The 14,221-nt window shown below is 38.6% G+C and overlaps 1 protein-coding gene across 2 annotated transcripts in view; it reads left to right on the top strand.

The window, feature by feature from the left end:
• The window catches only part of MINDY3 (MINDY lysine 48 deubiquitinase 3), a 47,694-nt gene that overhangs the window by 10,209 nt on the left and 23,264 nt on the right, over positions 1-14,221 (top strand). For both annotated transcript variants that reach the window (XM_053466983.1, XM_053466982.1), the window contains exons 9-11: positions 610-689; positions 4,238-4,308; positions 5,488-5,568. In XM_053466983.1, coding sequence (XP_053322958.1) covers positions 610-689; positions 4,238-4,308; positions 5,488-5,568 — 232 coding nt within the window. The remainder of the gene's footprint in view (positions 1-609; positions 690-4,237; positions 4,309-5,487; positions 5,569-14,221) is intronic.

Here is a 14,221-nt window from a genome sequence, read left to right as displayed (position 1 = left end):
ATAGTGGCTGGGAGCGGGGAAGTATGGGAGCCTCACCGAAGCCTTGCTTAATAATCCATCCTTTCTTCCCTGCTTTCAGGCCACTGGGCCATTTTCAGCCATGTAGGCACCCAGAGAGTTACCTGGCAGTCTGAGATTGTGGGGAGGTCACCACCCCTCTGGGCCTGAGAGGGTTAAATTCATACAATTAAACATTCCTGTCCATTTATAAAGCAGAATGTAACGCATTCATATGAGGCAATGCCAAGAACAATTTAAAGACAAATATCCATCTTTGTGAGTAATATAGATATAAATGCAGCCCCTTTTGGAAGCTAAGATAGGCACCAGCCAGTGCCAGAGGCAGCAAGAAACCCCCCCCCCCATACACCCTTCCCTTTATATAGAGCTGGTTCTCTGTATAAAGCCGTGTTGGACGGGGTGGCACGCAGCATGGCCCTGGTACATGTCTGCCTGATGTCAGGTTTTCTAAAGCTACAGCTTTACCCTCAAGTGAAACGGTTTATACCCCAATTTTTCTAAGGAGGTTTTTGATACTTAAGAATAATCATGCTTGTCACGTTTCATAGTTTAGATATCATGTGTTCTTTTTATGTGTCTTTCCTTTAGTCAGAGTTTAATCAACTTGCTGCTAACTGGACATGCTATTTCAAATGTATGGGACGGAGACCGAGAGTGCTCTGGGATGAGTAAGTGTTTTTTTCCTTTTCCTAATGGCATTTGTATAAACTTTTTGTGTAATGTATATTTACCTGTGTGTGTGTGTGTGTATTTACTAAGAGAGGAAGTTGCTTATTTCAAAGTCCATTGTGTTTTCCATTTGCATAGTGCTAAGTAAGGTCTCTAACTATTAACACCAGTGTTTAATTAATCCACACCGATAGCTGGCATACAGCTGCCCTTCTAAACATCAGAAATCTGTTCGCATTTTTGCCTTTAGCTATGACATGGTGGGTATTTTCTGTTTTGTGACATACCCAGATCTTTCCTATGAAATCAGGTTGCTCCAGACAGAGGTGTTTATCAGCTCTGTGGGTGTTATTTTATGTTGGGGGTCCAGTATTTGGTTGGTTTGAATCCATCCGTGTATGTGCCACCGCTGATGATATGCATGCGCCACCACTGATGATGTGCATGCTAGTATACCGTCTGCAGCTTACCCAGTGCCAGACTTCAGGCGTTCTATCAAATCTCACCTGAAACGTGCAATGTATGGTTGTTACCAGTAGGTGGCAGTGATATCATGTGGATAAATATCAGATATTTCAAAAGTAACTAAAACTGAACTGCTGACCAACTCAAAGGAAAAGTTTAGTGTCCCTGACAGCAGGAGAATGTTATGTATGAAGGTACTCTGTGAGTTACCCCAACCCTCTGAGTACTTTAATATATAAGTTTTTCCAAAATAAAATAAATCTGGCATTAAAAGTTGCGGGCCTGCTGCAGGATTTGCCCTCCTCCATGATCTGACGTTAACAGAATTTTCTCACATTTGCATGGCGTTCTGAATAGACCCCTTCAGGCACCCTTCTCCAGGGCAGGATCTGACTGGAGGCGAGCTTGTCATGTGCGCTGTTTTGCTAAATGCATCTCCTGCATGGCATTTAAAAAGGTGATGTGGAAAGGGGCTAATGCAATGGGCCTTCCTGCAGAATCCTCCCATACACTAAAATTTACAGGGACCACGCAGCTATCGTATGCATTAACGTGTCAAATATGATGGCTAGAGTGTCTATTCAAGGGTTTTTGTGTAGGGCAAAACACAAGGCAAACCTCTTTGGTAGTCACTTTTCATCATTTATTTAAAAAAAAACAAAAAAAAAAAACTTTGTCAGAGATACTAGTGTTATACATATAGTCCAAAAACATTTCTACCCAATTATAAAACTTTTCACTTAAACTCGTTATTATTATTTTTTTGCTGCTTTAGACAATTTATCCTTAATCCTTAGACTTACAAGTGACACTGTTTCTCTCAATATTCTGTTTATTTAAACAATAAGACAAAAAAAAGTCCACAGAGAAACCACATAAACTTCCCCTTTCCACTTTGGATTGAATTTCTCTTCACTGAGAATGGAAATAAATGTCTCAGAGGTGCTCTTTCCTCTCCCATTCCATCACCTCTACAGACAGGCGTGAGCTACCATGTCTTGGAGGAATATAGACTTTGTTGGGCAGATGAGAACCATTGACCTACTCCATATCTAAAAAGCAGTTTTTGTCTTGCTTGTGGAAAGTCCCAGGTGTCCATAAACCTCTTTCCATGCATTCCCCAACTTGGGTGAGATTAAACAAACTGTACACAACAAAAGTGATGGTTGATATGGGACACTGCATGTTTTACGGATATGACCTTCACAGTTTGCATATAAAACCTCATAATAATGTATTCAGTCTTCATAATAATGAAAGTAAATATATAGTACTGTGCAAATGTTTTAGGCAGGTGTGTATGTGAAAATAAATGCTGTAAAGTGAGAATGAAAGAATAGTGAATCGTATCCTAAGAACTCCCATGTTGTGCACGAGAAGATTGTTGAACGGAATCCTTGAGTTAACCAGATGACATTTATAAAAGTCTGTTAACATTTCAACAAAAGGAAACGTGTGTGTGTGTGTATATACACACTCACACTATATGGACAAGTATTGGGACACCTGACCATTACACCAACAGGGAGTTCTATGAAATTGCGTCCTAAATACATTAATATGTAGTTGGTCCCCCCTTTGCAGCTATAACAGCTTCCACTCTTCTGGGAAGCCTTTCCACAAGATTTTGGGGAGTTTCTGTGGGATTTCTGTGGGATTTTGCCCACTCATCCAGTAGAGCGTTTGTGAGGTCAGGCACTGATGTTGGATGAGAAGGCCCGGCTCGCAATCTTCTTTCTAGTTTTGTGCGGCCATTCAAGTTCTTCCACACCAAACTCAGCCAACCGTGTCCATCCAGTCATGCTGGAATAGAAAGGGGCCTTCACCAAACTGTTCCCTCATGTTGGAAGCATGACATTGTCCGAAATGTCTTGGTATGCTGAAGGGGACATACCATACCGTTTTGGACAATGCAATGTTGCCCACAGAAAAAAAATTGCGGAAAGCCTTCCCTGAAGATTGGAAGCTGTTAAGGCCGCAAATGGAGGACCAACTACGTATTACATGAACTCGTTTAGAGTTTTTACCGGTAGCAGTCGTAGCGCTGTGAAGTCAAGTATAGGATTGCATATTTTGAGTTCATTCTCTGTAAAAATAAAGGAATGAATATAGATCAGTTTGTTTTATATTCTATTCTGTAACAGTTCAATGAAAAGTAATTGGATAAAAACAAAATTCCATTTCTTGGCTAATAATGTACTAACCAGGAACAAACTAAGTGAAGCCGTAGGCCTCTTCTTGTTCTGCGCCGTGTGAGGTTGATGTCTGCTGTTGATTATTAATCTTTTGAACGTATACTAAACTGGCTATACTATAGGACCAGCGGATTAACACACATTGTGTCATCAAGTAAAATGTTTGTCATGGGACTCTTTAAAGGTAAATATTTGTAAGCACTGCAGAGTCGACATGTTTTAGGAAGCTCCTTCCTATACACGCAAGCCCTTGGAATGAACACGATTAACATTCTTCATGCTTCATCATACCTACTGTGAAGAAGTATTGGCCGGGTCAAATTAAGTAGTGGTTTACTTTTTTAAGACTATTTGTTTTGTGCAGCTTTCCTTATTAAAGCTCTTTAACTTTTTAGAACATGGATTTTCATTGGTCAGACCATTCTATTTTAAATATATATATAAATATGTGAGCATGTATATTTTATATATACCGTATATATATATATATGTGTGTGTGTATAAATATATATACTGCCATTCAACAGACTGTGATCACTTAAAGATGTCCTTGTTTTTAAAAGAAAAGCAAATTGTGTCCATCAAAATAAAATATGAATCAGAAATACAGGGTTAATGTTGTAAATGACTATTGTAGCTGGAAACAGCCGATTTCTATTGAAATATCATACAGAGGTATACAGAGACTTTTTATCACTCCCATCACTCCTGTGTTTCAATGGCATGTGTGTGTAATATAAATACCCTTAAAGTTAGTGTTTTTAAAAAATGTGTAGTTTTTCGGAAGACAGAAGGAGGCACGTTTATATATTAAATAGTTACGCTGTTGTTTTGCATATCATCCCGTTTTGGTTAGATTATTTATCCTTAACATTTTTTTCCCCCAGAACTTCTTGGCATCCATAGCCAGGGAACAGTGGGTTTCCTGACATTAATGGAATCGCTACGGTACTGTAAGGTAAGCCTTTTCCCGTGCTCCTGAATAATTGGTCTTCTCCTTAGCAATAAATGGGTTTCCTACGTTCTTGTTTTTTTCTATAAAATTTAAAAAAAACGTATTTTTGTTGCCAAAGTATCACATTTTCCAGAATAATGCAGTTACAACCTCCAGAGACTAGACTGCTAGGTCAGAAGTCTGAGAATAATCGTGTTGGTCTAGATGACTTGGTGTAGCATTTCGAGCCTCCTGCGTGTCGTCGTCCTGTGGATGGTTATTTTCTGCGATGGACGCAGGCTGTCCCAGGGTACCTCGGCGAGCGCTGCCATACACCAATAAGCCGGTACCGTGGGGCAGCTCGCTATTGTTATATACCAGACACCTCTCTCAAGTGCTACTTGCGGCTCTGCGTATTAATTTCACTAGACAAAAGCACATCTGTTCTGAAACGTACAAGTGTAGGAGTTATTAACAGACATGTAATATGATCAACTATGGATTTTATAAATGTCTTGTATGCCTTCTTATTCTAGAAATAGACGTGTGATTTGAAACGTGTTTTTGTAATGTGTAGTTAATGATGGATCTACAGATTATGTAGAGTACGTTAAGTACAGGGTCTAAATGTTGCCCATCAAAAGCACTAGCAAAAAAAAGTTCTGTATGTTTCAGAATTTAAGGCCTGAAAAAGCCCCTACCCCAAACACAACACAAGTTGGAAATCATACTATAACTTCTGTAAAGCCTTCTGATAGAACATTGTTCATTCCCTCATGACTGGAGCCAGTATAGGGAATCTTTTGCTGATCTTTAGAGAGCATGATGTGGAACTAGTTCCTCATTTCACACTTTCACCCATCATCCTACTTTTTTTAAATGCTTTTTCAAACTTTTAATAAATAAATACAACCAAGAGACAATATATAGATATATATTAGACTTGTGCATTCAGATTTGTATGATTGGAAATTTAATATTCAACGATTTCAGATTCCGCTTCTTCATCTTCTTGTTCTCCATCTTCTTCATCTCAATCTCCCTCCATCTTCTATCTTCACCCGCATCTCCGCAGACGCAGGCTGGCGGCACTGTCGGTGACATACTCTCCTCTGATTTGAGGAACTAGAAACGGTTCTATTTCAGTGTTCAAAAAATGCACATTAGTAAGAATCAGGTTTTCAAATGTTTTCTCCTTGCCAGGTTGGCTGCTACTTGAAGTCTCCAAAGTTCCCTATCTGGGTGATCGGGAGTGAAACTCACCTAACTGTGTTTTTTACCAAGGTAAGATTCCACTACTGCTTTTTCACACATAAAATATCAGTTTGTTCTTTTGTCTTCTTTCTTGGTCCTCTTCTCCATGGTATAAACTCTGCTATCCAGGTACTTCTGGAAAGGCAAAAACAGCGTTCTTATATTCAGGCTTTTTTTTCTTGAAGATCCAAAATTACGGGGTTGTCTTGTAATTGAGCAAATACGGTAGTATGGCTAACATATTTATACATTTGAAACAGTTTAGTGTGGCTCATTACTGTACTGGGAACATATGTCCAATCTTAAATACAATTACAGTGTCTACAGTTCTTGGAACTTGCTATTCACTAGCTTAGTCTGCAGTGCGTAGTACATGCATGATGCAAAGCTTTCCTTCTAATACTTGGATTTTGAAGAATGATAATTAGGTTATGTAAAGAAAAAAATATATAGGAGGATGTCAAATTAATACTTTTAAAGAAATCAAACCCACAATTTGTTGAGTGGTTTTGCGTAATGAACCTTCCCCTTTGTGGTTAAACTAGCAGGACAATGGCCCAGACGTTCTCCGAGCTCGGTTATTTGCTACAGAACTATTTCTACAAATAGTCTACATGTGCTAAGGGCATGTCTCCGCTCGGCTTAGCAGTCTATCATCCAGCTATGAAGGAGTCTTGGGCACGTATCTGTCTTCGTTTTGCTGTTTTGTTAGGCTTGTGGTGGTGCACAGGGATAATAGGCATTCATGCCTCCCTCACCTCCTAACCCTGCTGTGAGTTTGCTTGTCCTCATCCTTGTAATGACTCTGGCTCTTTACGAGAGTTGTGGGAACTATAATTAGACACAATACAGATGTGACCTCACTGTGTACTTCACAAGATAAATTGATATAGAAAATCTATTTATGATGTGTTCAGATCCCTTCGCTTCTGTGGGAGGATCTGTTTAGAGCACAAACTACTCCTAAGGACTTATAGGAACAGCTGTCCCTCATCTGTTTGATAAATAATACGATTTGTCGTGGTAACCTTTTAAACAGTCTCTCATTTAATGGCATCCTTGCCTCCTTTTGATCTGTTTTAACCATGAGATCTACATAAATTCAAGTGTCATTCTAATGTTGACATTATGTTACTAAAAGATTCTTATAAATCATAATAGGAGTGTGGAAAGTGGTAAAATGCGCATGCTGTCAAAAAGATGATATACTGGGGGGGAGGGGGCGGGGATGGTCTAGTGAACTTGTTCTAATCCAAAAAAGTATAGCTAGCTTTATAAGATTATATTAAAACATTCCAAACTTTTCCCACAAAGTTGGAAGCCTAGCGTTGTCCAAAATGTCTTGGTATGGTAAAGGGAACATTGACCATGTTATCTACATGCTGGGGTATACATTCACATCATACTGTACTTTTTTCTGTTATTGTATGGAGAAACCCAGAATTGGAGGACACAGTAGTATGGCTCATGGAGGAATGTGATATTGTCACGTTTTCATTCCTAGTGTGAAATTATAGTAGAGGAAACAGGGACTTTTTACTCTCCTTGGCTCAAAAAGTACAATTGTGTTCTAAACTATACTGTTACAGTGTAGGTGGAATAGCCCTGTCTGTCTGAGTTGATGGAGCAAGCATTGGTGAAGGAAACCATTTTTTATTCCCTTTCAATAAAATGCCTAGTGTTTCACTTAGGAACATCACCCATTTACTTTTCAAACACGGACAACTGCACACATGCACGAGTGCTTAGTCAGGCATTCAAATGCTTACAAAACTCTACTTTCTTTTGGCCAAGAACCTTTCTGCTTCCCCTCCACTTATAGTTGGAGTACTAGCCTGCTGGAGAGGTGAATATGCTACCAAAGGAAAAAGGAGCTTCAGTATTTTATATGAAGGAACCAATAACATGACTGTCGTGTTAATAGGATGCCCTCCTTTGCAGCTACTTTTATTGATTTTTAAATGTTGCCTTTTCAGAAAATCATTGTTAACACTGCAATCTTGGCATGATACCCTTTGGCTATAACTCTTAAGGTTCTGCTTAGGTCAAAGCCCCCTTAATATATATATATATATATATATATATATATATATATATATATATTTTTTTTTATTATTTATTTATTTTGGTTTTCTAATAGAGGGTATTAGCAGAAGTTGTTCATACTTTTGCTGTATCACAAGCAGGGGAGCCAGACAGCTTTATCTCAAAGGAACCAATGCAGCTCTCTTAGTGATTGATTGTCTAAGAAAACAATATGACCGGCTATTTTTAGTCTTCATAAATAAGGCGTATGGAAAAATATTGTTCTAACATTTTGCCTATGAAATGTTTTTGTTCACAATGCTGTTTATTTTGGTTCCTCAATAACTTAGTGTTTTCAACCTAAAATGCTTACTCGATCCCATGTCCTGCTGTGATGGGACACTTTCTGTTTGTATGAGCGATGTAGGCTTGGCCAAGTAGTACACAAGTAATGTTACGTGTCTTTTTTTAATTCTATTTTTTGGCAGGATGTAAAATTAATATGAAAAAATATAATGAACTGATTTTATATGCGTGTGTGTATTTGTATTTAGTGATCTCTATTCTTTAGGGATTCCAGCCACATAAAATATTGTAGAAACAAACAATGGTTGTTGGAGAAAGAAAATGTATCCCATGGTATTACAGGAGGTTAGATGTGCAAGTGATGTGTTAACTGTTTTCAGCAGATGATCAGAACACCAACATTTCGGCAGAAGCTTTGGCCCTGATCAACTGTAAAAATTATTTAAAAAAAGAAACAACAAAAAACTTTATCCTAACAGTGGTCCGCAAGGACTTTTGTTTGTGGTGGGAATCCATTACATCAATAATACAACCCTTCAAAGGCATTTAGCCTGCAATCCTGAATGATCTAAGGCCATCCTATTCAAATAGTTGGACAGAACTCCCTAAGATGACGTAACCGCATAGCAACGTTTTATATGTTGTAATGGTCTGTGGCGTAAAGGTTGAATGCTTCTGGTTATCTGGCTACCTCCATATGGATAATTGGCTGGATGAAACATGAAAAGCAAGCTTCCCATCAGTTTACCTATTTCAGGTTATGTTTTTGTCGGCTCTCTGACATTAGAAGGCTGTTGCACACGACCGGAACCTTTAGGACACAGGCAGTGAGAACCCCCTTCTCTTGCTTGTTTCTGAAATAATATGTATAGACAGCTTTTCATTTTAATTCTGCAACCAAGTAAGACACCACTTCCAAATCTAGCATCTGAAAAAATGTGTTTGTTTTTAGCCGCGCAAATATAATCTGTAGCAATACGTCTGGCGAGTGGGGTGACAGGTTATTTATTAAACGCACATGAAACAAAGTTTGAAACGTCACAGAAAGGCTGGTCCATGAAAAAAATGGGCTGATTTTCACACAAAAAAGTATAAACTGAGAATCTGTTTTGTACCTTTTAACCACTGAAGTTACATAACCGTTCCTCTTCGTTTCTCTACAAAGTATTTTCTGTTCTGGTATCAAAACGTAAGTGTCCGCTTCAATGCCTTTTCACCATGTGTGAATGTCAGAGATTGAAACAATTTATATATCCCTTGGGTTTAAGGTTACTTAACAGCCAGTATTTTCCTTATCAGTTGTAATATACTTTATATAGTTAAATACATCTCCTAACTAGGAGAGGGATAGATGTTCATCGTTATTTTTATCTCTTATTTATTGAGCGCCAACAATTTACGCAGCGTTTCATACAACACATATATTCAAACGATGTGATAACCTGAATGGACAGACTAAGGCAAACTGGTACTGATCAGGAAAATAGCGGGCCTTGCTCACAAGCTTACACTCTAGATTACATTGATCCCACGAGAATCAATATGCCCAACATAGTTACGCCTGATGAAAAAAATTTAAACATTGTCCTAGAGCTTTGATGTAGTTTATATATAGACATATATATATTTTTTATGGTCTAATTTTAAGGGTTTTTTAATCTCCTATGATCAACAACAAAAATGTCAGTATTAACTGTGTGTGGCTATTCACCATTGACATTAGGAGTCAAATCACTTTTGGTAAACTGACAGAATATTAACCAGTTAAATGCTGGTAGGTACTCAGGACCCTGAGTATGATGGCTCTATATAAATTAAATAATAAGACTACAGTCAGACTTGCAGTAACAATCTGGCAGTGAATTCAACATTTTGCATCTGTCTGGCAAGCAGTGCACTATTAAGCAAAATGCACCATGTTTTACATCTCACTGTTACATGTGAGCTTCCTAATGTATCGTTCGCAATATCCTTTTGGTATCGGTGATGGATGAGCCTGGTGAGGCTTAACTAGTGGGTCACAGGTCATCACAAGTATCCATGCTAGAGTCCAGACATGGAAGAGTCTTCCTCCGCTGGGTTTCTCTGCAGGGGACCCACCCTGCAGTCATCCCACCCTGACGCAACGATTTCCTAGATAATCTAGGTCTTCAACACCTACACCCTCAATCATGGTTAGAAAACACAGCTTGCAAATGTGTTGCTTGAACAAGAAATGCATCAGTGCAAAAACGTATACGGTCTTTTTGAAAGTAACGATTTAGTATATAGCGGAGTCATCACTGGTTAAAATACAATTTGTTTAGGGGGTCTGCGTGTCTGTGCTTTTAATCTGTAAAATCCTACAAGTGCGCACATGCCATATTTACTGGTCCCCTAATATCCCCGGGGCTCCTTACAGGTTGTGTAACTAAAAGCGTTCTTTTGTCAAAAAAGCTACAAAGTTTACAAAGGGAAGTGCTGGTGATACATTCCGTTTCATATTTGAAAGACTTGTCTGTTCAAAAGTGTTCCGCTAACAAGCAGCAAATGTATTTGGGCTACTTCTGAGATCTTTGCGTGTGACAGTATAAGCTAAAGAACTCGTATGACATTATCATGTGAATGCTTCTCTAAGACGAGGAAGCCAAAATGTTCAAAGTTACTTACATCCACAAACCCATACTTTTATTATTTAGTTTGAACACATTTTCGTGGAATCAAATTTTTTGTAATTGACAAAATAAAGTATTTTTTTTGGGGGGGTGGAGGAGGACAGCAAAAACTGTTGAACAAATAAACCTTTGGGGGTTTGTTTAGTATTACGATTGTTATTCATGCTAGTTTCTACAGGGCTTGTGTTTCCGCTCACAGATAGCTGTACTCTGACTTCTAACACAGGGGTTATACCATTTTTTTTAGGTTTTCTTCTTCAAGGACTAGGGTAGCAAGAAGTCCCTACCAGAATTTATATGAGAAATCTTGTTTAATAAGCTACCTTACAGTCAAGGGTCCGTGAATGAACCCAGTTAGCGGATTGGATGCATTTGGGAAGCCTACATGCCCAAGGATAGAGCTGGGTTTAGCTCTGTCCATTCCATCATCATGGACACCTGCGACACATTTATCTTTTAAATTATTAAATGTTTCAGTCACAGCTACAATAAGTGAGTGAACCACTTAAATGGCCACTGGCTTTGAAGCCCAACTTCCTACCACTTTGTTCCAGTAATCCCTCGGGGACAAACAACACGTATAATACAACCCACCATGCATATAAAAATATCTTCCATTTATTAAATCCGCCACACCGTTTAATGCCATTACCCCTTAAACAAAAGTATGTAGAAGGTATGTATTTCTTTGGATTCGCTTAATGACTAGCAACCTGGCTAGTGAAAATACCAGAATGCATTTTCTTAATTGAGCAGACCACACGAGCGTTTGCACATCAAATGGAGAGGGCTACCTAAAAGTTTTCTAATGGTATGTGTAGGCTCACTACAAAGAGAAGAAAGAGCTTTCCCAAGAAATAGTAAATTACTTAACTATCCTTATCATAATGGCTAGCTTTTAAATGGAATCCTAGTTAAGGTTAATATTCATGGATGGTTGATGCAGACCATGAAAACGTAATCGTACATGCCCCAGGGACAGCAAGGAAATTATTTCCTTTTTCAGAGAAAATGATCTGTCTCTTACCCATCTGTTTCAGGTTTCCATAGTGGGATAGAGATTTGAGCTGTCCTAATGGCTAAACGTGAATGCTTCTAGGGCTGTTTAGTTTTGTTGCATTCGGTTAGGGACGGATGCCTCCAGATGATATCACTTGCAGGGCTAAGAGTATCTGCTGGTGTGAAGACATTCAGCTTTGCCGAAAAAGACACATCGTCGCCTACCGGCCGGTCTTTGGGAAGGATGATTGCCACATGCGATCGCACATCGTAATGTTATAAATAAACCTGTCTGTCCCGCAGTAATTAGATGACCACCAAACACCGGGGCACACTGTAGCTGTTAGGGAGGGCATTGTTGCGTTGATGAGCAATGACTAAGCCTTCTAATGGAAACCAGACCGACTCAATAAAATGCATGTAGCTTCGGGATATATTTAATGAGCTTCAATGAGCTGTATCATTTAAAAAGATGCATTTTGTTCTATGTTACTGCAAAGTATTAGTCTTGTAGATATATATTCCCTGTTTATATCAGCTAGTGGACATATGTTTGAGGATATGAGAATCCCATGTTCAGGAACAATACGTACCCATTATTCTAATTAAAGGATAAGTAGATACAAGTATAGACTCTCGTTTATTAAGTAGCCATCATGCCCTTAAAACCCAAATTACATTATACTTAATCTCAGCATCTAAGTTACGTCTTGATAATTGGAGCAGAATTGTCGGGGGCAGGCTGGCAACATTATTTCTAGGAGATTACATAGTGTGTGCATGGGAGTTCAGTGTCTGCTCAGCGAATCTGAATTCACCACCGTGATAGTAAAGCTCTGTGTATTTAATAAACCCGGAATTTGCAAGAGAGCTGGACATTTCAACTCTGACTTTACTATACATTATAATGGGCCACCCGCCGTGGCTTTTCCTGCAAGAAGGGCTGAGTTGATCGTTTATAATGTTTAGTTAAATCTTAAATGACATTCAAGATGTCATCATATGGGGGACAGCTTAGTCCTCCTTTCAGTTGGCTCCTTGAAGTTCATAGTGAAATTGGAGTGTTGGCGCATTCAACTCTCTTGAAAGTAGATTTGAAGGTTAGTATGTACCTGATGGCCAGTCTGATTTGTTATTATAGATTTGTTTTCTAGCCATATTTGGAAAAGCTTGGGCCATGTCTCATTCCAAATGCTAGGGCAGTCAGCTACTTTTCCACCAGTCTGTATCAAATCTCTTGTCTTTTCATGTCCCTTTTGCTGTCAATAGACATTTAAAATATCTCCACAGGTCGAAATGTGAAGCACAATGTCCTCAAATCCATTGAACCCAGGGAACGAAAAACAAAATGTTTCTTTGAACACCAATAACGTGTGCATGGGCCTTTGGCAGATATTCAGCAGTAGTAATATCGTATTATTCAAGAAGAAAACTCTGCAAAATAAAATTCTTCATAAAACTGAAGCAGTCCCTCGACTGATAAAGCAAAACCTTTATGTTGGTGCTTGGCACAGTGTTTTTTTTTTCATGTACCCTGTTACTTAGTGACACCATAGTGCATTTGGTCAAATTAATAGAAAAATGTAGCTTAGGGTTTGGGAACCTGAAGTTTTATTTACTATTTTTGCAAAAGCAGCGCATAATCTATTATTTGAACACCAATACCAAAATGCATGCAGAAGTTGCAATACATGCGCGGTGCCCTTTGATTTTAGATAGCTTGCCTCTTGCACGGTAAAAGGTAATGGTTGATCCATATTATTAGATTATATGTAAATTAACAAGGAGTCCTCAACATCTGAAGAAACGCAAGCGTTCATTACAGACATAGGTTTTGAGATGGTTACAAATACAGGTTTTGGGTGCCGCTAACATGAACAATATGTATATACAAGAAAGCAAGGACTCGCCGCACACCCAGCAGATGTATAGTGCAAATATTAGAAATGCTATTTAAAAACATCTCCGTGGCATCATCGTGTGTCTCCATATCTTATGTCTTTAGATCAGGGCTGTTTTATCTCCAGGTCTTGAGGGCCACAGACAGGTAAGGAATTCCATGTATACTTGCCTAAAAACTATTTTTAATTGAGACCTCTGTGCTCAAGCTAGGATTGCGACCATCAAGCTTGGCGTTGAACACCACTGCTCTAGATAATTTATTGACCTTCCATTACTTTTTCCCCGCCTAACCTAAAATATAGCCATGTTTTGCAAAATATATAATTATTTGTTTTATATTCATATGCTGGTTTTTTTCGGTAGTGATGCATTTGTGTTAAGTGATTCATTTTAGCGGTATCATTTGTATTTACTTTTCAGTTTTTGGATTGGTGGAAAAAATCTGTGTCATGCTTTTTCATTGGCTTCTAATTACTAAACCCCTGCCTGCCAATTTATTTAGAACTTTTTGGAGAACTTCAGTGGTGGGACAGGAGTGAAAGATCAGGGGTCAAAAGATTGTCTACTGCTGAACAAATGACACTTAGTATTGCAGTAAACGCTACAGAAACCCTGGTCATGAAGACAAATTACTCTGGTCTGACTTGGGCATTCGGTGTAGTCTGAAACAATGAACGTTAATAAATGTTGTAGCTCACACCGTAGATTCTTCATACATATATTTATATCAATGGTTTACGTCAAATATGATTAGCAAGTGTCAGCCATATGTTATACTGATGAAACTTCAAACCTTG

The sequence above is a fragment of the Spea bombifrons genome, chromosome 5 (assembly GCF_027358695.1).
Source record: "Spea bombifrons isolate aSpeBom1 chromosome 5, aSpeBom1.2.pri, whole genome shotgun sequence".
NCBI classification, from domain to species: domain Eukaryota; kingdom Metazoa; phylum Chordata; class Amphibia; order Anura; family Pelobatidae; genus Spea; species Spea bombifrons.
The sequence above is the reverse complement of the archived record's forward strand: the minus strand, read 5'-3'. Positions and strand labels throughout refer to the sequence as shown.